At 47.6% G+C, this 27,034-nt stretch overlaps 1 protein-coding gene across 1 annotated transcript in view; it reads right to left on the bottom strand.

Annotated features, from left to right (window-relative positions):
• The window catches only part of LOC120064111 (pleckstrin homology domain-containing family M member 3-like), an 84,046-nt gene that overhangs the window by 24,335 nt on the left and 32,677 nt on the right, over window positions 1–27,034 (bottom strand). Inside the window, exons 5-7 of the mRNA XM_039014465.1 lie at window positions 16,111–16,256; window positions 15,733–15,926; window positions 467–530 (exon numbers count right to left, since the gene is read on the bottom strand). Coding sequence (XP_038870393.1) covers window positions 467–530; window positions 15,733–15,926; window positions 16,111–16,256 — 404 coding nt within the window. The remainder of the gene's footprint in view (window positions 1–466; window positions 531–15,732; window positions 15,927–16,110; window positions 16,257–27,034) is intronic.

Raw genomic sequence — 27,034 nt, 5'->3', positions numbered from 1 at the left:
CTTTAGCTCCACCTGTCTGAGTCCGAGCAGAGACAGACGCTGGTCCAAGCAGCCATGCATTGTCCTGACACGTGTAAACTGAATGTTCAAACCCTGAACGCTGATTGGCTAACAGCCGTGGTATATCAGACCATATGCCACGGGTATGACAAAACATTTCTTGTTACTGCTCTAATTATGTTGGTAACCAGTTTATAATAGAAATAAGGCACCTCGGGGGTTTGTGGTTTATGGCCAATATACTACGGCTAAGGGTTGTATCCAGGCACTCTGCGTTGCGTCGTGCTTAAGAACAGCCCTTAGTCGTGGTATATTGATCATATACCACACCTGATTGCTTAAATATAACACAATATATATATATATATATATATATATATATATATGAGTGTGTATTAGTGTGCCTGTAACGGTCTGATGTTTGAAAGTGAGTGTGTACACTATATGTGTGTAGTGTGTGTATTACCTGTTGCAGGTCAGCCAGTGAGTACAGGTGGATATGTTGCAGTAGGTATTCTCTGGGGAAGATCCTTTGGGGGAGAGAAAAAGACCAGCATTTTGACAATTTTAGTTATGCAATTTTCTTAGAACCATAAGTCAGATCCTTATGTAAGTCAGATCCTATGTAATATTATATGCTCTCTCTCTGCACTAATAACGTCGCGCTGTATCTCTCTGCACTAATAACTCCGCGCTGTCTCTCTGCACTAATAACTCCGCGCTGTCTCTCTGCACTAATAACGTCGCGCTGCCTCTCTCTGCACTAATAACGCCGCGCTGCCTCTCTCTGCACTAATAACCCCGCGCTGTCTCTCTGCACTAATAACCCCGCGCTGTCTCTCTGCACTAATAACCCCGCGCTGTCTCTCTGCACTAATAACGCCGCGCTGTGTCTCTCTGCACTAACAACGCCGCGCTGTCTCTCTGCACTAATAACGCCGCGCTGTCTCTCTCTGCACCAATAACCCCGCGCTGTCTCTCTCTGCACTAATAACGCCGCGCTGTCTCTCTCTGCACCAATAACCCCGCGCTGTCTCTCTCTGCACTAATAACGCCGCGCTGTCTCTCTGCACTAATAACCCCGCGCTGTCTCTCTGCACTAACAACGCCGCGCTGTCTCACTCTGCACTAATAACGCCGCGCTGTCTCACTCTGCACTAATAACGCCGCGCTGTCTCACTCTGCACTAATAACCCCGCGCTGTCTCTCTCTGCACTAATAACCCCGCGCTGTCTCACTCTGCACCAATAACGCCGCGCTGTGTCTCTCTGCACCAATAACGCCGCGCTGTGTCTCTCTGCACTAATAACACGACGCTGTCTCTCTCTGCACTAATAACACGACGCTGTCTCACTCTGCACCAATAACCCCGCGCTGTGTCTCTCTGCACCAATAACGCCGCGCTGTGTCTCTCTGCACCAATAACGCCGCGCTGTGTCTCTCTGCACCAATAACGCCGCGCTGTCTCACTCTGCACTAATAACCCCGCGCTGTCTCTCTCTGCACCAATAACCCCGCGCTGTGTCTCTCTGCACCAATAACCCCGCGCTGTGTCTCTGCACCAATAACGCCGCGCTGTCTCTCTCTGCACTAATAACGCCGCGCTGTCTCTCTCTGCACTAATAACGCCGCGCTGTCTCTCTCTGCACTAATAACGCCGCGCTGTCTCTCTCTGCACTAATAACGCCGCGCTGTCTCTCTCTGCACTAATAACGCCGCGCTGTCTCTCTCTGCACTAATAACCCCGCGCTGTCTCTCTCTGCACTAATAACCCCGCGCTGTCTCTCTCTGCACTAATAACCCCGCGCTGCCTCTCTCTGCACTAATAACCCCGCGCTGTCTCTCTCTGCACTAATAACCCCGCGCTGTCTCTCTCTGCACTAATAACCCCGCGCTGCCTCTCTCTGCACTAATAACGCCGCGCTGCCTCTCTCTGCACTAATAACCCCGCGCTGTCTCTCTCTGCACTAATAACCCCGCGCTGTCTCTCTCTGCACTAATAACCCCGCGCTGTCTCTCTGCACTAATAACCCCGCGCTGTCTCTCTCTGCACTAATAACACGACGCTGTCTCTCTCTGCACTAATAACACGACGCTGTCTCTCTCTGCACTAATAACCCCGCGCTGTCTCTCTCTGCACTAATAACACGACGCTGTCTCTCTGCACTAATAACACGACGCTGTCTCTCTCTGCACTAATTACGCCGCGCTGTCTCTCTCTGTACTAATAACGCCGCGCTGTCCCTCTCTGCACTAATTACGCCGCGCTGTCCCTCTCTGCACTAATAACATTATCTGTCCCTCTCTGCACTAATTACGCCACGCTGTCCCTCTCTGCACAAATAACATTACGCTGTCCCTCTCTGCACTATTACGCCACGCTGCCCCTCTCTGCACTAATAACATTACGCTGTCCCTCTCTGCACTAATAACATCACGTTGTCCCTCTCTGCACTAATAACGCCGCGCTGTCCCTCTCTGCACCAATTACGCCGCGCTGTCCCTCTCTGCACCAATTACGCCGCGCTGTCCCTCTCTGCACTAATAACATTACGCTGTCCCTCTCTGCACTAATAACATCACGCTGTCCCTCTCTGCACTAATAACGCCGCGTTGTCCCTCTCTGCACTAATAACATCACGCTGTCCCTCTCTGCACTAATAACGCCACGATGTCCCTCTCTGCACTAATAACGCCACGCTGTCTCTCTCTGCACTAATAACATCACGCTGTCCCTCTCTGCACTAATAACCCCACGATGTCCCTCTCTGCACTAATAACATCACGCTGTCCCTCTCTGCACTAATAACATCACGCTGTCCCTCTCTGCACTAATAACATCACGCTGTCCCTCTCTGCACTAATAACACCACGCTGTCTCTCTCTGCATTAATAACCCCACGATGGCCCTCTCTGCACTAATAACGCCACGCTGTCTCTCTCTGCACTAATAACATCACGCTGTCCCTCTCTGCACTAATAACATCACGCTGTCCCTCTCTGCACTAATAACACCACGCTGTCTCTCTCTGCATTAATAACACCACGCTGTCTCTCTCTGCACTAATAACACCACGCTGTCTCTCTCTGCACTAATAACACCACGCTGTCTCTCTCTGCACTAATAACACCACGCTGTCTCTCTCTGCACTAATAACACAACACTGTCTCTCTGCACTAACACTGAAGGGACATACACTTCCAATGCCTCTCCTGGGAGTAGAGAGAAACACACACACAGCTCTATGCAGGTACCATGGAAACCTTTGTGGGAAGGGGTAGTAGTATCTATATGAATTATGCGAATTTGAGTGCATATACTGTATATGTGAGTTACATCTGTCCCTTCCACGCCCTCTACTTCTCATCCTGTGTCTCCCTAACCTGCCGCCACTCCCCCAGTGCTCTCTCTCTCTCTGTGTGGGTGTTTCTGATTGTGTGAGTGGAGACAGGTGTGCTGGAAGCAGAGCAGATCCCCACCAGCTGCAACCTGTTCCATAATCAAGACCTCTACAAATACTCAGCCCTGCCACTTCCACGTTGCCAGATCGTAACCTCTGCTCAGTCAGTCTGCATTTCAAGCCGTTTGTTCCTGCATTGATCTTGTTATCCTGTGGTGCCTGTTTTCCCTAGCCTGACGCTGCTTTTCTCTCCGCTACAGTTCCGTCCGCTCTGACTCTGGTCCCTGTCTCCAATCCCTCGTTTCGTCAGTCCTGCTTCCCTGCCCTGGACCCCTGCTCTACTGCTTCCTTGTATTCCGTTCCGGACCTGCTTACCCTGCCCCTACTCCCCTTGCCTCAGCCGCAGCCTCAGTTCCTGGTTCCCTGCTACCCGCCAGAGCTCCCCTTGGCCTGTACCCCCTCCCCCCACACTTTTCAATAAATACCTTGGTTACCTTATCCCTGTCTCCTCGTCTGAGTCTGCACTTGTGTTCACCTGCTCCACCCCGCGTAACAACATGAGCGTGTGTGTGTGTGTGTGCAGGAGTGTGTTCTGCAGATAGGGAAACACACACTCTCTCTGCCTCTCTATAGACAGATAGTGTTTATGTAGCCATTGTGAGAGGGATGGCAGAGGTCCAGTCAGAGCAGAGCCTCATTCACACATCAGCCCCAGGCCTCATTAGACTGGCTTCATTACAGCTCTAATCTGACACACGCACGCACGCACGCACGCACGTACGTACGCACGTACGCACACGCAAACGCATACAGGCTCAGACTCAGAGGGCGGGCAATTTGTTCAGCTGAGGATAAATTCCCTTTTCATGTGTTTATGGGAAGCTTTACAGCCATTGAGAGATAGACAGGGAGGTGTGTGTGTACATGTAAGTGTGGCTTTGCAGTCATTAAGAGATAGACAAAGAGGTTGGTGGACTTTCATGAGTGCTAATCTGTCAGAGAGAGTGGCTCCTACTGAGAGAGTGAAGCCGGCAGTCAGAGAGAGTAGCTCCTACTGAGAGAGTGAAGCCAGCAGTCAGAGAGAGTAGCTCCTACTGAGAGAGTGAAGCCGGCAGTCAGAGAGAGTAGCTCCTACTGAGAGAGTGAAGCCGGCAGTCAGAGAGAGTGGCTCCTACTGAGAGAGTGAAGCCGGCAGTCAGAGAGAGTAGCTCCTACTGAGAGAGTGAAGCCGGCAGTCAGAGAGAGTAGCTCCTACTGAGAGAGTGAAGCCGGCAGTCAGAGAGAGTAGCTCCTACTGAGAGAGTGAAGCCGGCAGTCAGAGAGAGTGGCTCCTACTGAGAGAGTGAAGCCAGCAGTCAGAGAGAGTAGCTCCTACTGAGAGAGTGAAGCCAGCAGTCAGAGAGAGTAGCTCCTACTGAGAGAGTGAAGCCGGCAGTCAGAGAGAGTAGCTCCTACTGAGAGAGTGAAGCCGGCAGTCAGAGAGAGTAGCTCCTACTGAGAGAGTGAAGCCGGCAGTCAGAGAGTGTAGCTCCTACTGAGAGAGTGAAGCCGGCAGTCAGAGAGAGTAGCTCCTACTGAGAGAGTGAAGCCGGCAGTCAGAGAGAGTAGCTCCTACTGAGAGAGTGAAGCCGGCAGTCAGAGAGAGTAGCTCCTACTGAGAGAGTGAAGCCGGCAGTCAGAGAGAGTAGCTCCTACTGAGAGAGTGAAGCCGGCAGTCAGAGAGAGTAGCTCCTACTGAGAGAGTGAAGCCGGCAGTCAGAGAGAGTGGCTCCTACTGAGAGAGTGAAGCTGGCAGTCAGAGAGAGTGGCTCCTACTGAGAGAGTGAAGCCGGCAGTCAGAGAGAGTAGCTCCTACTGAGAGAGTGAAGCCGGCAGTCAGAGAGTAGCTCCTACTGAGAGAGTGAAGCCGGCAACAGGGTTCAACAGAAGACTAATCTAACTGCTACAGGGTTCAACAGAAGACTAATCTAACTGCTACAGGGTTCAACAGAAGACTAATCTAACTGTTGTATGGTTCAACAGAAGACTAATCTAACTGCTACAGGGTTCAACAGAAGACTAATCTAACTGCTGAGGGTTCAACAGAAGACTAATCTAACTGCTGTAGGGTTCAACAGAAGACTAATCTAACTGCTACAGGGTTCAACAGAAGACTAATCTAACTGCTGTAGGGTTCAACAGAAGACTAATCTAACTGCTACAGGGTTCAACAGAAGACTAATCTAACTGCTGTAGGGTTCAACAGAAGACTAATCTAACTGCTGAGGGTTCAACAGAAGACTAATCTAACTGCTACAGGGTTCAACAGAAGACTAATCTAACTGCTACAGGGTTCAACAGAAGACTAATCTAACTGCTGTAGGGTTCAACAGAAGACTAATCTAACTGCTGTAGGGTTCAACAGAAGACTAATCTAACTGCTACAGGGTTCAACAGAAGACTAATCTAACTGCTGTAGGGTTCAACAGAAGACTAATCTAACTGCTGTAGGGTTCAACAGAAGACTAATCTAACTGCTACAGGGTTCAACAGAAGACTAATCTAACTGCTGTAGGGTTCAACAGAAGACTAATCTAACTGCTACAGGGTTCAACAGAAGACTAATCTAACTGCTACAGGGTTCAACAGAAGACTAATCTAACTGCTGTAGGGTTCAACAGAAGACTAATCTAACTGCTACAGGGTTCAACAGAAGACTAATCTAACTGCTGTAGGGTTCAACAGAAGACTAATCTAACTGCTGTAGGGTTCAACAGAAGACTAATCTAACTGCTGTAGGGTTCAACAGAAGACTAATCTAACTGCTGTAGGGTTCAACAGAAGACTGATCTAACTGCTGTAGGGTTCAACAGAAGACTAATCTAACTGCTGTATGGTTCAACAGAAGACTGATCTAACTACTGTAGGGTTCAACAGAAGACTAATCTAACTGCTACAGGGTTCAACAGAAGACTAATCTAACTGCTGTATGGTTCAACAGAAGACTAATCTAACTGCTACAGGGTTCAACAGAAGACTAATCTAACTGCTGTAGGGTTCAACAGAAGACTAATCTAACTGCTGTAGGGTTCAACAGAAGACTGATCTAACTACTGTAGGGTTCAACAGAAGACGAATCTAACTGCTGTAGGGTTCAACAGAAGACTCATCTAACTGCTACAGGGTTCAACAGATGACTCATCTAACTGCTGTAGGGTTCAATAGACAGACAACACTAGATACTGGAGGAGCAGGACCAGAGGGTATATCTCTGCAGTAATATTTAGGGGAGATTACCTGCCTCTCACCCTGATTCCATCAAAACATGTTTGGGACATATTACATGACTGACAACCCACTATGGGTCTCCATAAGAACTTCTACATTCTAAAGAACATACCTGACCCAGAACCCAGAAAAAGTGTTGTTTTAAAAGCCCTCCATCATAACTGTGATATCTAACCTGAGTGTCAGCCTCCAATAGAGACATCCAGTAGCCAGACAGTCTGCCGTGTGACTCCTTGCTAAGTCCCCTGTGAGGTGTGTGTGATTGGGTCATTTTCTCAGGGGCCTGCCTGCCTGCCTGTCAACAAGGGCTGGGCAGTAACAACTGTTCTCCTCGCCGCTCATTTCGTCTCCTTTCTTCTCATTGGCCAAGTGTTTGTGGTGGTGGTAACCCCCAGATACAGGCCTGTCTGTGTAACAGAGTAAAGACAGCTACTGTAGGAGACCACTAATCAGAGGTGACTGTATCACATGTAAGACGTGTTGGTCACACACACGTACACACACACACCCACACGCGTACGCACACACTCGCAGAGTGTACTGACTGTGAGGTGTTGACTCTTCTTGTGGGTATCAGTGCTTGCTCCGACATGGTAACCGTCACACCCTGCTGGGGTAACCGTCACACCCTGCTGGGGTAACCGTCACACCCTGCTGGGGTAACCGTCACACCCTGCTGGGGTAACCGTCACACCCTGCTGGGGTAACCGTCACACCCTGCTGGGGTAACCATCAGCCAAGACAGGCAGTCAATGTGTGGATTGAGAAGACTAGAACTATTATTCATTGATTACAAAAGGTTTAATGAAGGACTTCCTGACCTAAGCTTATGTGTGAAAGCAGAAACGATGTACAGAACCATGTCTTTAAACAGTATATGACTGTAGTACAGAACCATGTCTTTAAACTGTATATGACTGAAGTACAGAACCATGTCTTTAAACTGTATATGACTGAAGTACAGAACCATGTCTTTAAACTGTATATGACTGTAGTACAGAACCATGTCTTTAAACTGTATATGACTGTAGTACAGAACCATGTCTTTAAACAGTATATGACTGAAGTACAGAACCATGTCTTTAAACTGTATATGACTGAAGTACAGAACCATGTCTTTAAACTGTATATGACTGAAGTACAGAACCATGTCTTTAAATAGTATATGACTGTAGTACAGAACCATGTCTTTAAACAGTATATGACTGTAGTACAGAACCATGTCTTTAAACTGTATATGACTGAAGTACAGAACCATGTCTTTAAACAGTATATGACTGTAGTACAGAACCATGTCTTTAAACAGTATATGACTGAAGTACAGACCCATGTCTTTAAACAGTATATGACTGAAGTACAGAACCATGTCTTTAAACTGTATATGACTAAAGTGCATAACCATGTCTTTAAACAGTATATGACTGTAGTACAGAACCATGTCTTTAAACTGTATATGACTGTAGTACAGAACCATGTCTTTAAACAGTATATGACTGAAGTACAGACCCATGTCTTTAAACAGTATATGACTGAAGTACAGAACCATGTCTTTAAACTGTATATGACTAAAGTACATAACCATGTCTTTAAACAGTGTATGACTGTAGTACAGAACCATGTCTTTAAACAGTATATGACTGTAGTACAGAACCATGTCTTTAAACAGTATATAACTGAAGTACAGAACCATGTCTTTAAACTGTATATGACTGTAGTACAGAACCATGTCTTTAAATAGTGTATGACTGTAGTACAGAACCATGTCTTTAAACTGTATATGACTGTAGTACAGAACCATGTCTTTAAATAGTGTATGACTGTAGTACAGAACCATGTCTTTAAACTGTATATGACTGAAGTACAGAACCATGTCTTTAAACAGTATATGACTGAAGTACAGACCCATGTCTTTAAACAGTATATGACTGTAGTACAGAACCATGTCTTTAAACTGTATATGACTGTAGTACAGAACCATGTCTTTAAATAGTGTATGACTGAAGTACAGAACCATGTCTTTAAACTGTATATGACTGAAGTACAGAACCATGTCTTTAAACAGTATATGACTGAAGTACAGAACCATGTCTTTAAACTGTATATGACTGTAGTACAGAACCATGTCTTTAAACTGTATATGACTGTAGTACAGAACCATGTCTTTAAATAGTGTATGACTGAAGTACAGAACCATGTCTTTAAACAGTATATGACTGAAGTACAGAACCATGTCTTTAAACAGTATATGACTGTAGTACAGAACCATGTCTTTAAACTGTATATGACTGTAGTACAGAACCATGTCTTTAAACTGTATATGACTGTAGTACAGAACCGTGTCTTTAAACAGTATATGACTGAAGTACAGAACCATGTCTTTAAACTGTATATGACTGTAGTACAGAACCATGTCTTTAAACTGTATATGACTATAGTACAGAACCATGTCTTTAAACTGTATATGACTGTAGTACAGAACCATGTCTTTAAACAGTATATGACTGAAGTACAGAACCATGTCTTTAAACTGTATATGACTGTAGTACAGAACCATGTCTTTAAACTGTATATGACTATAGTACAGAACCATGTCTTTAAACTGTATATGACTGTAGTACAGAACCATGTCTTTAAACTGTATATGACTGTAGTACAGAACCATGTCTTTAAATAGTGTATGACTGAAGTACAGAACCATGTCTTTAAACTGTATATGACTGTAGTACAGAACCATGTCTTTAAACTGTATATGACTGTAGTACAGAACCATGTCTTTAAACAGTATATTACTGCCTGTGTTCATATGTGCATGTGTGTGTGTGCGTGCAGACTATCCAGACGTATGCATCAGATCTGTGTGTCTAACGTGTACTATGTGTGCATCCTTATGTGTGTGTGTGGTACATCCGTGGGGTTCAGAGGTGTGTGTTAGATCAGTGCAGGCGGTGATGGCCGTGACGGGCCTCCTCAGAGCCCCGTCCATGGATGGCCCGATGGTAGGCCCAGAGGGTCCATGGATGGCCCGATGGTAGGCCCAGAGGGTCCATGGATGGCCCGATGGTAGGCCCAGAGGGTCCATGGATGGCCGATGGTAGGCCCAGAGGGTCCATGGATGGCCCGATGGTAGGCCCAAAGGGTCAATGGATGGCCCGATGGTAGGCCCATAGAGGGTCCATGGATGGCCGATGGTAGGCCGAGAGGGTCCATGGATGGCCCGATGGTAGGCCCAGAGGGTCCATGGATGGCCCGACGGTAGGCCCAAAGGGTCAATGGATGGCCGATGGTAGGCCCAGAGGGTCCATGGATGGCCGAAGGTAGGCCCAAAGGGTCCATGGATGGCCCGACAGTAGGCCCAAAGGGTCAATGGATGGCCAATGGTAGGCCCAGAGGGTCCATGGATGGCCCGATGGTAGGCCCAAAGGGTCCATGGATGGCCCGATGGAAGGCCCAGAGGGTCCATGGATGGCCCGATGGTAGGCCCAGAGGGTCCATGGATGGCCCGGTGGTAGGCCCAAAGGGTTAATGGATGGCCCGATGGTAGGCCCAGAGGGTCCATGGATGGCCCGATGGTAGGCCCAAAGGGTCCATGGATGGCCCGATGGTAGGCCCAGAGGGTCCATGGATGGCCCGATGGTAGGCCCAGAGGGTCCATGGATGGCCTGACAGTAGGCCCATAGATGGCCGGGGGAAGGTTTTAGCACCACCGGCCTCATTAATCCTGCAGTGTTTTGAAGGGCAGGGCGTTAGTCGCCGAGCGCTAATGGTGTAGTGGTAAACAGGGTCTCTAGTGAGAGAAGAGCACTCCGGGGTCGCCACCACTGCCGTAAACACCACGGCCTTCTTCCCCTTCCGACAACCAGCTGGGATAACTCTGTAGCCCAGGGTGTGTGTGTGTGGTGTAGGAGCGTCTCAGAGCCCCACTCTCTCTGTTCGTCTCGGTCTTCAAACATACTGCAACAGCACAGCAGAGAGATTGAGACAAAATAACAGGTGAACCTGTCATGGTCAACAGTAGACTACAGTACACACACACGATATAAGCCTGCCATTCCAGGATGGACAGGACTCCTTAAATGCATAAAGACCACACGCATGGACCATGCCTCACTTAAAAAAAACATTTTAGCTCAATACAAGTCATCTGGATGAAAATACAGTTGAAGTCGGAAGTTTACATACACTTAGGTTGGAGTCATTAAAACCGTTTTTTCAACCACTCCATAAATAGTTTTAGCAAGTTGGTTCGGACATCTACTTTGTGCATGACACAAGTCATTTTTCCAGCAATTGTTTACAGACAGATTCTTCCACTTATAATTCACTGTATCACAATTCCAGTAGGTTGGAAGTTTACATACACTAAGTTGAATATTCCAGAAAATGATGTCATGACTTCAGAAGCTTCTGATAGGCTAATTGACATCATTTGAGTCAATTGGATGTGTACCTGTGGATGTATTTCAAGGCCTACCTTCAAACTCAGTGTCTCTTTGCTTGACATCATTGGAAAATCAAAAGAAATCAGCCAAGACCTCAGCAAAAAAAAAAATCCAAACGCCTGAAGGTAACACGTTCATCTGTACAAACAATAGTACACAAGTATAAACACCATGGGACCACGCAGCTGTCATACCGCTCAGGAAGGAGACGCATTCTGTCTCCTAGAGATGAACATACTTTGGTGCGAAAAGTGCAAATCAATCCCAGAACAACAGCAAAGGACCTTGTGAAGATGCTGGAGGGAACAGGTACAAAAGTATCTATATCCACAGTAAAACAAGTCCTAAATCGACATAACCTGAAAGGCCGCTCAGCAAGGAAGAAGCCACTGCTCCAAAACCGCCATAAAAAAAGCCAGACTACGGTTTGCAACTGCACATGGGAACAAAGATCATACTTTTTGGAGAAATGTCCTCTGGTCTGATGAAACAAAAATAGAACTGTTTGGCCATAATGACCACCGTTATAATTGGAGGAAAAAGGGGGAGGCTTGCAAGCCGAAGAACACCATCCCAACTGTGAAGCACGGGGGTGGCAGCATCATATTGTGGGGGTGCTTTGCTGCAGGAGGGACTGGTGTACTTCACAAAATAGATGGCATCATGAGGCAGGAAAATTATGTGGATATATGGAAGCAACATCTCAAGACAACAGTCAGGAAGTTAAAGCTTGGTCGCAAATGGGTCTTCCAAATGGACAATGACCCCAAGCATACTTCCAAAGTTGTGGCAAAATGGCTTAAGAACAACAAAGTCAAGGTATTGAAGTGGCCATCACAAAGCCCTGACCTCAATCCTATAGAACATTTGTGGGCAGAACTGAAAAAGCGTGTGCGAGCAAGGAGGCCTACAAACCTGACTCAGTTACACCAGCTCTGTCAGGAGGAATGGGCCAAAATTCACCCAACTTATTGTGGGAAGCTTGTGGAAGGCCACCTGAAATGTTTGACCCAAGTTAAACAATTTAAAAACAATGCTACCAAATACTAATTGAGTGTATGTAAACTTCTGACCCACTGGGAATGTGATGAAAGAAATAAACGCTGAAAAAAGATAATTCTCTCTATTATTATTCTGACATTTCACATTCTTAAAATAAAGTGGTGATCCTAACTGACCTAAGATAGGGAATTTTTACTAGGATTAAATGTCAGAAATTGTGAAAAACTGCGTTTAAATGTATTTGGCTAAGATGTATGTAAACTTTTGACTACAACGGTATATATTTTTTGGAATGCCAGGAATTGGGGAAAATTAGCTTCTCAATTACAAATTGACTGACCAGAGAACACTGTTTTCACAGACATGTTGAGCAGTGATGTATCAAACAGAGCTAGTGTGTGTGGAGGTTGAGGAGGGGGTTAGGGAGTGTCAGAGAGCGTCCATCACCCCAGAGACAGGCCTTTTAGTCTGGACACCTTCACATAAACACATTCCCATCATACACTCACATACTGGCCTCAGAGGAGCCTTCAGGCTACACTTCACATATTCATGCTTAACATGGACTAGGAATCAAGTCAACAAAGGGGCTTTCAATGGACATCAGACATACAATTACCATTCCATACTTCTTCATTATGTTCCTGTGCTTTATGAAAGCCTACTTTGATGTTTCCAGTCTCATAAATCCATTCTCTCTGTTCCTCCTTCATCTTCCTACTATGGTCCTGCGTCATCCTTTCACTGTCTCATCCCCCAACAATCTTGCCCATTGACAACCATTTACATCTGTAGTCAAAATGGATTTAATTAACAATCAAGGCCTTGATGAATCATACCTCATCCCCCTCTCGTCCATCCCTCCCCCTCCCCTGTCCATCCCTCCCTCATCCTTACCCCTCCCCTGTCCAGCCCTCGTCCTTACCCCTCCCCTGTCCAGCACTCATCCTTACCCCTCCCCTGTCCAGCCCTCGTCCTTAACCCTCCCCTGTCCAGCCCTCGTCCTTACCCCTCCCCCTGTCCAGCACTTGTCCTTACCCCTCCCCCTGTCCAGCCCTCGTCCTTACCCCTCCCCCTGTCCACCCCTCTCCCTTACCCCTCCCCTGTCCAGCCCTCGTCCTTAACCCTCCCCTGTCCAGCCCTCGTCCTTACCCTTCCCCCTGTCCAGCCCTCGTCCTTACCCCTCCCCCTGTCCAGCACTTGTCCTTACCCCTCCCCTGTCCAGCCCTCGTCCTTAACCTCCCCCTGTCCAGCCCTCGTCCTTACCCCTCCCCCTGTCCAGCCCTCATCCTTACCCCTCCCCCTGTCCAGCCCTCGTCCTTACCCCTCCCCCTGTCCAGCCCTCGTCCTTACCCCTCCCCCTGTCCAGCCCTCGTCCTTACCCCTCCCCTGTCCAGCCCTCCCCTGTCCAGCCCTCCCCTTCTACAGAGGTCCTCTGTGATATCAGCGAGGCTGCTGAACAAGTATGCTCTGAAGGACTGGAGCTTCTACCCCCCCATACAGCCTCTTCTACCCTACACTCCCCTCACACTTCCTATCCATACAGCCTCTTCTACCCTACACTCCCCTCACACTCCATACCCATACAGCCTCTTCTACCCTACACTCCCCTCACACTTCCTATCCATACAGCCTCTTCTACCCTACACTCCCCTCACACTCCATTACCCATACAGCCTCTTCTACTCTACACTCCCCTCACACTTCATACCCATACAGCCTCTTCTACCCTACACTCCCCTCACACTCCATACAGCCTCCTCAAAAGGCGGGTGGACAAACAAAACCCCACAAATTCTGACAAACTCCAAGCATTGATTATGCAAGAATGGGCTGCCATCAGTCAGGATGTGGCCCAGAAGTTAATTGACAGCATGCCAGGGCTGATTGCAGAGGTCTTGAAAAAGAAGGGTCATATTGACTCTTTGCATCAACTTCATGTAATTGTCAATAAAGGCCTTTGACACTTATGAAATGCTTGTAGTTATACTTCAGTATTCCATAGTAACATCTGACAAAAATATCTAAAGACACTGATGCAGCAGACTTTGTGGAAATTAAGAATTGTGCCATTCTCAAAACTTTTGGCCACGACTGTACAATCCCCTCACACTTCTTACCCATACAGCCTCTTCTATTCTACACTCCCCTCACACTTCTTACCCATACAGCCTCTTCTATTCTACACTCCCCTCACACTTCTTACCCATACAGCCTCTTCTATTCTACACTCCCCTCACACTTCCTACCCATACAGCCTCTTCTATTCTACACTCCCCTCACACTTCCTACCCATACAGCCTCTTCTACTCTACACTCCCCTCACACTTCCTACCCATACAGCCTCTTCTACTCTACACTCCCCTCACACTTCCTACCCATACAGCCTCTTCTACTCTACACTCCCCTCACACTTCCTACCCATACAGCCTCTTCTACTCTACACTCCCCTCACACTTCCTACCCATACAGCCTCTTCTATTCTACACTCCCCTCACACTTCCTACCCATACAGCCTCTTCTACTCTACACTCCCCTCACACTTCTTACCCATACAGCCTCTTCTACTCTACACTCCCCTCACACTTCCTACCCATACAGCCTCTTCTATTCTACACTCCCCTCACACTTCCTACCCATACAGCCTCTTCTATTCTACACTCCCCTCACACTTCCTACCCATACAGCCTCTTCTATTCTACACTCCCCTCACACTTCCTACCCATACAGCCTCTTCTACTCTACACTCCCCTCACACTTCCTACCCATACAGCCTCTTCTACTCTACACTCCCCTCACACTTCCTACCCATACAGCCTCTTCTACTCTACACTCCCCTCACACTTCCTACCCATACAGCCTCTTCTATTCTACACTCCCCTCACACTTCCTACCCATACAGCCTCTTCTACTCTACACTCCCCTCACACTTCCTACCCATACAGCCTCTTCTATTCTACACTCCCCTCACACTTCTTACCCATACAGCCTCTTCTACCCTACACTCCCCTCACACTTCCTACCCATACAGCCTCTTCTATTCTACACTCCCCTCACACTTCCTACCCATACAGCCTCTTCTATTCTACACTCCCCTCACACTTCCTACCCATACAGCCTCTTCTACTCTACACTCCCCTCACACTTCCTACCCATACAGCCTCTTCTACTCTACACTCCCCTCATACTTCCTACCCATACAGCCTCTTCTACTCTACACTCCCCTCACACTTCCTACCCACACAGCCTCTTCTATTCTACACTCCCCTCACACTTCCTACCCATACAGCCTCTTCTACTCTACACTCCCCTCACACTTCCTACCCATACAGCCTCTTCTACTCTACACTCCCCTCACACTTCTTACCCATACAGCCTCTTCTACTCTACACTCCCCTCACACTTCCTACCCATACAGCCTCTTCTACCCTACACTCCCCTCACACTTCATACCCATACAGCCTCTTCTACCCTACACTCCCCTCACACTTCATACAGCCTCTTCTACCCTACACTCCCCTCACACTTCATACCCATACAGCCTCTTCTACCCTACACTCCCCTCACACTTCATACAGCCTCTTCTACCCTACACTCCCCTCACACTTCCCTTCCCCTCTCACCTTCTCCGGAGGTCCTCGGCCACGGCAGCGCGGCAGCTGAACAGGTATGCTCTGAGTGACTGGAGCTGCTGTCTCAGGCGTAGGACTGCAGCCAGACCTTCACAGTGTTCATACAGACACGGGTTCAACTGATGCACATCCAGCAGGGGCTCCTCATAAACAAACTCCAGGAACTCCTTGGCCTGCTTGGACACCTGGACAGAATAGGGAGAGGAGGGGTGGGCTGTGTGTGTGTGTAAGGTCAAATCCTTTCCCACTCAGTGGGTGTTTCAGAATTTGTCTGTAGGTTTCTGAATAGGTTGCGTGCGAGTGGATATGAGCACATATAAGTCGCTCTGGTAAATGACTCAGACGTGTGGAGAACGTCACCATTCTCACCTTGTGTCTGTTGGTGTCCCAGTTGTGCAGCAGGCGGGCAGGGATGAGGAACAGGTTGTCTTGGTGACAGCTCTGGCAGTAGTACCAGCCACTGTAGCAACACACCTTGGCCTTGCCCCGCGACAACCCTACTGGCTTCTGACACCCTGCACAGAGAGAGGGGAGATACTGGGTGAGGGAGTGTGTGTGTGTGTGCCCATATCTGAATGAGTGTATGGGTCTACAGATAAACTAAACCACCAAACACTCTCTGTATCTAGAATTTAAAAAGGTGAGTGATGAAGTCGCTAATTTATTAGCTGTTATTACATGTTGCAACAGCCATGCAGGTCAACGATTGAGGGGCTGCTGACCTCTACAGGTCAAAGGTCGAGACAGAAAAACAGATTTGCCATGGTTAATGATTAGAGTCCCAGTCTGAAAGACTTCATATGTACCTCTCTCTCAATGCCACACTAACCACTTGCAACCAAGCAAACCAACATCTAGAACTACAAGGACTTCCAAAAACATCCCGTTCAGTGAATCCCTCCAACCCAGTTGAAGCTGAGGCACAGATTAGAAGAAGGTTTCCCCACTCCTCCCTGTAGACACAATAAGAGGGGAATTCAGTAGAAAGGAAAGATCCTAGGCTTCTATTGATGTACTTCAGTAGTGCTGCTATCCTCTGAAAACTATCTGCTTTGTCTTGGTCCCTTTGTTGTTCCTGTCTGCGCTCTCCCAAACACTCTGGGCCCACGCCATGGGCCACGCTCAGAACCCAAACAGGTGACCGCGGCAACGGCAGGTGTCCCTTATCCCCAGGACGATCTGGGAGGGACGGGGCCCAGGACGCCACGGAGGAAGAAAGGAACAAGGGAAGAAGGAGATGGAGAAGGTAATGGAGGGAGAGGGGGAAGGAGCGCAGACGGATACGGACTTGCACGCTCTTTGTCTTTTTCGGTGGAGCGTAGCGCCTGCCTCTGTACTTCACAGAGACGAGAGGAGGAAGAGATCAGACGTGGATAGAGAGAAAGAAGGAAAGAGACGGAGGAGAGAAAAAACAGAGGATAACACACCAACAGCGGCTATCAGAACAGCCGATCTGGACCGGGGGGAGGTTCAGAATGAACCTTATTCAATCGAGTACAGGCTTAATTAACTGAATGGACAACAGAGACAGAACGCAATATGGAATTTTATTAAATAGTTTGGGGTATGGCCTCGTCTCCTTGGAGCCAGATGCTGATGACAGGTAGCCCTTTGCTGGGCAGCTGGCATGGAAACCCCCCCGCTGGGGGAAAGGAGTTCCAGTGCCGGGCCTTAAGGTTATTATGGCTGGTGGTGGTGGGGAGGTGGAGCGTTGTCCAAGACTGTTGCTGAAAAACAGGAAGTGAGAGAACATGGGCAAGTTGACATATAAATACATCAACATTTACACCCATTGGTTGAGACAGGAAAGTGATAATTGCAAGAGCGAGCCCATATGTTAAAAAGCAAACATGCTTTATTGTGCCGTGCTTATAGGCTAAAGGTAAATAGGTAAATGACATTCAGCTGATGGCTAATAAGAGGAGGAGATTAACGAGATGCTACACTGATGATGATATGTTTGTATTCATTCCCACTACGACCGTAGAATAGGAAACAGAGTGAATTAGGTAATACTGCTTGATGAAGTTAAACAAGCATTCAGATCAGCCTTCCCTGATTGAACATTCAGATCAGCCTTCCCTGATTGAACATTCAGATCAGCCTTCCCTGATTGAACATTCAGATCAGCCTTCCCTGATTGAACATTCAGATCAGCCTTCCCTGATTGAACATTCAGATCAGCCTTCCCTGATTGAACATTCAGATCAGCCTTCCCTGATTGAACATTCAGATCAGCCTTCCTGATTGAACATTCAGATCAGCCTTCCTGATTGAACATTCAGATCAGCCTTCCCTGATTGAACATTCAGATCAGCCTTCCCTGATTGAACATTCAGATCAGCCTTCCCTGATTGAACATTCAGATCAGCCTTCCCTGATTGAACATTCAGATCAGCCTTCCCTGATTGAACATTCAGATCAGCCTTCCCTGATTGAACATTCAGATCAGCCTTCCTGATTGAACATTCAGATCAGCCTTCCTGATTGAACATTCAGATCAGCCTTCCCTGATTGAACATTCAGATCAGCCTTCCCTGATTGAACATTCAGATCAGCCTTCCCTGATTGAACATTCAGATCAGCCTTCCCTGATTGAACATTCAGATCAGCCTTCCCTGATTGAACATTCAGATCAGCCTTCCCTGATTGAACATTCAGATCAGCCTTCCCTGATTGAACATTCAGATCAGCCTTCCCTGATTGAACATTCAGATCAGCCTTCCCTGATTGAACATTCAGATCAGCCTTCCCTGATTGAACATTCAGATCAGCCTTCCCTGATTGAACATTCAGATCAGCCTTCCCTGATTGAACATTCAGATCAGCCTTCCTGATTGAACTTTTGTGAACTACATTACAAGTCTCTGTTTTCTGCTATTTATCTGCGGAGGCTATCTGTTGTTGAAGCTCTGTCAATGAAGACCTAGAGGAAGTGAGACTGGCTCTACTGCTCTAGGGATACAGAGAGAAAACAAAGGTTAATAGGTCTCATCTAAAACACATACAGGGCCGGTTCAAGAGTATTCCTGGGCCGGTTCAAGAGTATTCCTGGACCCAGATGAAGACTAGCACTTTTAATGGAGGGCCAAGTGTAAAATGAATCTGGGAGTTGGTTTTCCATTCCCCACTGTAGACAAAAGAGAAGTCAATGTAAAAAACCTTACAGACCTCAAAGAATACATAAACCACAAAAGCTCCCCAGCCGACATCTTAATTAGAGTAATGTCTTCCTTAAGGTCCCCTCAGACTCTGGGGACAAACTTTGAGGCCCATTAGTTTCTACTTTATTATTCGGTCAGAGGGAAAAACTTAGAACTCAACCCAACGCAATATAACAGAGGCCCCATTATAAATGAGTATGATAAATGACTAAGCAGGGACTGATGTGCTGTGGCCCTGTTTCTCTTGGAGAGAGAGACCATCTCCTCCTTATGCCTTCCTAAACCCAAACCAATATGGCATAAATACAGGGGCTGCCCTGCCACTGGCTGAGGTTAGGAGCTAACCACGCACCAGCCAGCCACCATCAGGCACACTGGAGCTAATGTCAACTTGAGGTTTTTGGGGCAGGGACCCCAAGCTATAAAAAGACAGTTGGTGTCTTCCCCCCTCAACTCTAGTCCCCTCTCTACCATCCAACCCTAAACACACACACACACACACACACACACACACACACACACACACACACACACACACACACACACACACACACACACACACACACACACACACACACACACACACACACACACACACACACACATATACACACATACACACACGTCCTGGAGGCTGCAGTGCAGAGCGTACCACAGACCACGCAGCGGGGTGTTGTGTGTCGAGGCTGCCCTGTCATCAGCGTAGGAGCGCAGCACAAACCCACACTAACCACCCCTGCTCCATAAATACATCCACTCCCCCAGAAACCAGCTTGCTCTGCTACCCATCCACTCAACTCACAGGGGATGGATGGGGTTTAGCCATTGGGGTTTTTCTCAAAATGGTTCCTCAGAAATTATTGATGATTGTTAAGTTACCAAATCGCTAACATCGTCATTTACACAACTACACCTTGGCTTCTGTATGGTCTATATTCTCTGAAATAGACCAGCATCTCTAAATCTGGACCGTAACTTGTGTTGGATGGTGCGGCTCCTATACTAATGATGTGGATTCCCTTAGTGAGAGTGAGATGGATGCCAAGGCCTCCAGGGAGAATGTCCAGCCAGCGGAGAGGATGGTTAGTGCCAGTGGCCAAACGCTGTGACCCAGCTAGCTGCTGGGTCTTGTGGACAGCACTGCTGATACGGTCAGTAAAGAAAACAAACAAGAAAAACCCTTGCACAAAAAAATTATAATCACAAACGCATGTGGAGCTACTTCATGGGTACATGTCCTCCCCAAAGAACCACAGCTCACTAACACAGCTGGGTGCATTCTAGAAGCCTTCGAAGGTAGAGTGTAGAGGGCAGAGGGACAGAGCAGTGGTGCTCATGGGAACAACATGCCCTCTTGGAAATCCTGTGTCCACCAGTGTGGGAAGTGGGAAAGAAGAAGAGGTATCAAACCATGACCCCCCCCCTGTGCCCCAGTCCCATAGCTAGAGAGGGTCTTTCTGCTCTGTCGTCCCCAGAAAGGGGCTCCCACTCAGCCACGCTTTCAACTGTCTGACGGTTTACACCTCTGTGTGTGTGTGTGTGTGTGCACAGGGGGCAAAGACAAGAGGCCTCTTCTTTGATGTGTCTCATTCAACACTCAAATTAAAATGTGTGCAAAGAGAGATAGAGAGAGAAAGAGACAGAGAGAGAGAGAGACAGAGAGAGAGAGAGAGACAGAAACACAGAGACAGAGAGAGAGAGAGACAGAAACACAGAGAGACAGAAAGAGAGAGAGACAGAAACACAGAGACAGAGAGAGACAGAAACACTGAGAGAGAAAGAGCAGAAGAGTAGAGAATGCAGTGAACACAGTGAGAGCATGGACAGTGCAGTTCTCTCCTCAGTTCTCCTCTCCTCCTTGTCCCTACAAAGCCCTCTCCTCTGCGGACCCTGTGAATCCACACAAGCTGAATGACCAGGGTCAAGCAAACTTTGAGAGGAACCTGGGGTACATTCAACCCCCCTAAGATGGCTAATGGTGGTATTGGGGGGTCTCAGGCTTCAAACGAACACCGGCCACAAAAGAACAACCCTGTGTTCCTCCATGTGTAATTAGCTGAATAAATCTTGCTAATTAAATATTGGTACTCTCTGACGAAGGCCATGCAGCCGAAATGCGTCGGTTTAAAAAAAAACTTTGTTTCTATTGAACATGCCATACTAATAAAGGCATTTTAATTAATTATATGAAGAGTGCCTTGGTCCTCCTTTCTTTTTGATGACTGGTTCAGTATGGGTTTGATGTGAACAATCACTTGCCGTGGATGGGGGTGGGGCTCGCATATGCATATGTGGTGCAATTCTATTGAGTTGAAACAAATTGAGGAAGACAACACATGGGTGGAAGGGCACTGGTCAACATGACTGGCCAACAAGATATAGACCAGTGTAGATGATTGTATAGATTGGCTAATATACAGCGCATTCTGAAAGTATACTGTTACGTTATAACCTTATTCTAAAAGGATTAAATGAGACATTTTCCACAGAAATCTACAGAAATGTTTACAAACTTAAAAACAGAAATACGTTACTTACATAAGTATTCAAACCCTTTGCCATTAGACTCGAAATTGAGCTCAGGTGCTTCCTGTTTCCACTGATCATCCTTGAGATGTTTCTACAACTTGATTGGAGTTCACCTGTGTTAAATTCAATTGATTGCACTTGAATTGGAAAGGCACACACCTGTCTATAGAAAAGGTCCCGCAGTTGACAGTGCACGTCAGAGCAAAAACCAAGTCATGAGGTCAAAGCAATTGTCCGTAGAGCTCCGAGACAGGATTGTGTTGAGGCACAGATCTGGGGAAGGGTACAAAAACATTTCTGCAGCACTGAAGGTCCCCAAGAACACAGCGACCTCCATCATTCTTAAATGGAAGAAGTTTGGAACCACTAAGACTCTTCCTAGAGCTGGTCGCCCGGCCAAACTGAGCAAATCAGGGGAGAAGGACCTTGGTCAACATTATGTCACTAAGACAATTCCACAACTACTACCTTATACACACACAAGTGTAAAGGAATAAAGAATATGTACATAAAGATATATGAATGAGTGATGGTACAGAACGGCATTGGCAAGATGCAGTAGATGGTATAGAGTACAGTATATACATATGAGATGAGTAATGTAGGGTATATAAACATAAAGTGGCATAGTTTAAAGTGGCTAGTGATACATGTATTACATAAAGATGGCAAGATGCAGTAGATGATATAGAGTACAGTATATACATATGAGATGAGTAATGTAGGGTATGTAAACATTATATTAAGTGGCATTGTTTAAAGTGGCTAGTGATACATTTTTCCATCAATTTCCATTATTAAAGTGGCTGGAGTTGAGTCAGTATGTTGGCAGCAGCCACTCAATGTTAGTGGTGGCTATTTAACAGTCTGATGGCCTTGAGATAGAAGCTGTTTTTCAGTCTCTCGGTCCCTGCTTTGATGCACCTGTACTGACCTCGCCATCTGGATGATAGCGGGGTGAACAGGCAGTGGCTCGGGTGGTTGTTGTCCTTGATGATCTTTATGGCCTTCCTGTGACATCGGGTGGTGTAGGTGTCCTGGAGGGCAGGTAGTTTGCCCCCGGTGATGCATTGTGCAGACCTCACTACCCTCTGGAGAGCCTTACGGTTGTGGGCGAAGCAGTTGCCGTACCAGGCGGTGATACAGCCCGAAAGGATGCTCTCGATTGTGCATCTGTAGAAGTTTGTGAGTGCTTTTGGTGACAAGCCGAATTCTTCACAACACTGTCTGTGTGGGTGGACCAATTCAGTTTGTCCGTGATGTGTACGCCAAGGAACTTAAAACTTACTACCCTCTCCACTATTGTCCCGTCAATGTGGATAGGGGGGTGCTCCCTCTGCTGTTTCCTGAAGTCCACAATCATCTCCTTTGTTTTGTTGACGTTGAGTGTGATGTTATTTTCCTGACACCACACTCCGAGGGCCCTCACCTCCTCCCTGTAGGCAGTCTCGTCGTTGTTGGTAATCAAGCATGGCCCCGCAGTCATGGGTGAACACGGAGTACAGGAGAGGGCTCAGAACGCACCCTTGTGGGGCCCCAGTGTTGAGGATCAGCGGGGTGGAGATGTTGTTACCTACCCTCACCACCTGGGGGGCGGCCCGTCAGGAAGTCCAGTACCCAGTTGCACAGGGCGGGGTCGAGACCCAGGGTCTCGAGGTTGATGACGAGTTTTGAGGGTACTATGGTGTTAAATGCTGAGCTGTAGTCGATGAACAGCATTCTGACATAGGTATTCCTCTTGTCCAGATGGGTTAGGGCAGTGTGCAGTGTGGTTGTGATTGCGTCGTCTGTGGACCTATTGGGGCGGTAAGCAAATTGCAGTGGATCTAGGGTGTCAGGTAGGGTGGAGGTGATATGGTCCTTGACTAGTCTCTCAAAGCAAAAAATATGTCCGTAAACACACCAGCCAGCTGGTCTGCGCATGCTCTGAGGACTCGGCTGGGAATGCCGTCTGGGCCTGCAGCCTTGCGAGGGTTAACACGTTTAAATGTTTTACTCACCTCGGCTGCAGTGAAGGAGAGCCCGCAGGTTTTGGTAGCGGGCCGTGTCAGTGGCACTGTATTGTCCTCAAAGCGAGCAAAGAAGTTATTTAGTCTGTCTGGGAGCAAGACATCCTGGTCCGTGACGGGGCTGGTTTTCTTTTTGTAATCCGTGATTGACTGTAGACCCTGCCACATACCTCTTGTGTCTGAGCCGTTGAATTGCGACTCTACTTTGTCTCTATACTGACACTTAGCTTGTTTGATTGCCTTACGGAGGGAATAGCTACACTGTTTGTATTCGGTAATGTTTCCGGTCACCTTGCCCTGGTTAAAAGCAGTGGTTCGCGCTTTCAGTTTCGCGCGAATGCTGCCATCAATCCACGGTTTCTGGTTTGGGAATGTTTTAATCGTTGCTGTGTGTATAACGTCGCCGATGCACTTTCTAATGAACTCGCTCACCGAATCAGCGTATTCGTCAATGTTGTTGTTGGACGCAATGCGGAACATATCCCAATCCACATGATCGAAGCAGTCTTGAAGCGTGGAATCAGATTGGTCGGACCAGCGTTGAACAGACCTGAGCGCGGGAGCTTCTTGTTTTAGTTTCTGTTTGTAGGCTGGAAGCAACAAAATGGAGTCGTGGTCAGCTTTTCCGAAAGGAGGGCGGGGGAGGGCCTTATTTGCGTCGCGGAAGTTAGAATAACAATGATCCAGGGTTTTACCAGCCCTGGTAAAACAATCGATATGCTGATAGAATTTAGGGAGTCTTGTTTTCAGATTAGCCTTGTTAAAATCCCCAGCTACAATGAATGCAGCCTCAAGATATGTGGTTTCCAGTTTACATAGAGTCAAATAAAGTTCGTTCAGGGCCATCGATGCGTCTGCTCGGCTGTGATTATAATCGAAGAGAATTCCCTTCGTAGATAATGCGGTCGACATTTGATTGTGAGGAATTATAAGTCAGGTGAACAGAAGGACTTGAGTTCCTCTATGTTGTTATGATCACACCACGTCTCGTTAATCATAAGGCATACCCCCCCCCCCCCCCCCACCCCTCTTCTTACCAGAAAGATGCTTGTTTCTGTCGGCGCGATGCATGAAGAAACCAGCTGGCTGCACCGACTCCGTTAGCGTCTCTCGAGTGAGCCATGTTTCCGTGAAGCAAAGAACATTACAGTCTCTGACGTCTCTCTGGAAGGCAACCCTTACTCGGATTTCATCAACCTTGTTGTCAAGAGACTGGACATTAGTGAGTAGTATGCTAGGGAGTGGTGCGCGATGTGCCCGTCTCCGGAGCCTGACCAGAAGACCGCTTTGTTTGCCCCTTTTACGGCGTCGTTGTTTAGGGTCGCCGGCTGGGATCCGATCCATTGTCCTGGGTGGAAGGCAAAACACAGGATCCGCTTCGGGAGAGTCATATTCCTGGTCATAATGATGGTGAGTTGACGTTGCTCTTATATTCAGTAGTTCCTCCCGACTGTATGTAATGAAACCTAAGATTACTTGGGGTACCAATGCAAGAAATAACACGTAAAAAAACAAAATACTGCATAGTTTCCTAGGAACGCGAAGCGAGGCGGCCATCTCTGTCAGAAGTCAAAAGTGGCCAGACGGAAGCCACTCCCTGGTAAAAGGCACATGACAGCCCGCTTGGACTTTGCCACAAAGGCAAGTAAAGGACTCTCAAAACATAAGAAAAAATATTATTTGGTCTGATGAAACCAAAATTGAACTCTTTGGCCTGAATGCCAAGTGTCACGTCTGGAGGAAACCTGGCACCATCCCTACGGTGAAGCACGGTGGTGACAGCATCATGCTGTGGGGATGTTTTTCAGCGGCAGGGACTGGGAGACCAGTCAGGATCAAGGGAAAGATGAATCGAGCAAAGTACAGAGAGATCCTCGATGAAAACCTGTTCCAGAGTGCTCAGGACCTCAGACTGGGGCGAAGGTTCACCTTCCAACAGGACAACGACCCTAAGCACACAGCCAAGACAACACAGGAGTGGCTTCGGGAAGCGTTTATGAATGTCCTTGAGTGGCCCAGCCAGAGCCCGGACTTGAACATCTCGAGACACCTGAAAATAGCTGTGCAGTGACGCTCCCCATCCAACCTGACAGAGCTTGAGAGGATCTGCCGAGAAGAATGGAAGAAACTCCCAAATACAGGCTCTAGGTTCTAATCTCTGCCAAAGGTGCTTCAAAAAAGTACTGAGTAAAGGGTCTGAATACTTATGTAAATGTGATATTTTATTTTTAATACATTTGCAAAAATGTCTAAGAAACTGTTTTTTGCTTTGTCATTATGGGGTATTGTGTGTAGATTGATGAGGGGAATAAAACGATTTAATCTATTTTAGAATAAGGCTGTAACGTAAGAAAATTAGGAGAAAAGTCAAGGGGTCTGAATACTTTCCGAATTCACTGTGGTGCATTCAAATAGTAGTACTCATCTGGTAAGTTAATATAACAGATGCATACAGGTCTTAAGTTCAATATTCATCAAGAACTGATACATTGAATGTGTTCAGCCAGGCCCAGAACATTTTTGAGAATGTTGTTTGTGGTTCATGTGAGTAAGTAGCTTTGAGACGCCAGGCCAAAATTCCTCATGACAAACCGCTGCTCTAACAATGTATATTCGGATTTCTTTCTGTTAAAAGGACAGGGCAAGGCAGGGGGGAAGCTATCAGGGAAAAGGACAGGGCAAGGCAGGGGGGAAGCTATCAGGGAAAAGGACAGGGCAAGGCAGGGGGGAAGCTATCAGGGAAAAGGACAGGGCAAGGCAGGGGGGAAGCTATCAGGGAAAAGGACAGGACAAGGCAGGGGGGAAGCTATCAGGGAAAAGGACAGGGCAAGGCAGGGGGGAAGCTATCAGGGAAAAGGACAGGGCAAGGCAGGGGGGAAGCTATCAGGGAAAAGGACAGGGCAAGGCAGGGGGGAAGGCAGACAGGAAGATTCAACACAACGATTGTTTTTGGTTAATTTTGTTGTTGCATTTTTCTATCCATTGTGCTCTGGCCTCTTCTACAAATTCCTAGTCCACTAAGTTGCTGAGGCCTGATGGGTAATTAGGAGACATCAGAGCCCAGCTGAAAGGAGGGTGCACATGCTCCCCCCCAGAGCCCCTCACACAGGCACAGGAGGGGGGCCAATCCACCATCCATCCTTTGTGGGGGGGGAAACAAATTGGGACATGCGGGGTGTTGGGCATTGGGGCGTTGGGGGGGATAGAAGAGGCACAGGGTGCTCAATCACAGACCCCAAATAGACAGAGACGCGAGGGGCAAAAGCTACAGTAATGGGGACCCCTGAACCCCCTCCTACACTCCCTGGACATTGTGCTCTCCGTCAGACCCCACAATGGTAACTTCCCCCCTCCGTCAGACCCCACAAGGGTAACTTCCCCCCTCCGGCAGACCCCACAATGGTAACTTCCCCCCTCCGGCAGACCCCACAAGGGTAACTTCCCCCCTCCGGCAGACCCCACAAGGGTAACTTCCCCCCTCCGGCAGACCCCACAAGGGTAACTTCCCCTCTCTGCTTCCCCCCCTCTCTCTCTAACTTCCATTATCTCTCTCTTCCACTAGCTCTCTCGTACTCTCTCCCTGCCTTTGCC

Source organism: Salvelinus namaycush, chromosome 19, assembly GCF_016432855.1.
Source record: "Salvelinus namaycush isolate Seneca chromosome 19, SaNama_1.0, whole genome shotgun sequence".
Classification (NCBI taxonomy): Eukaryota; Metazoa; Chordata; class Actinopteri; order Salmoniformes; family Salmonidae; genus Salvelinus; species Salvelinus namaycush.
The sequence above is the reverse complement of the archived record's forward strand: the minus strand, read 5'-3'. Positions and strand labels throughout refer to the sequence as shown.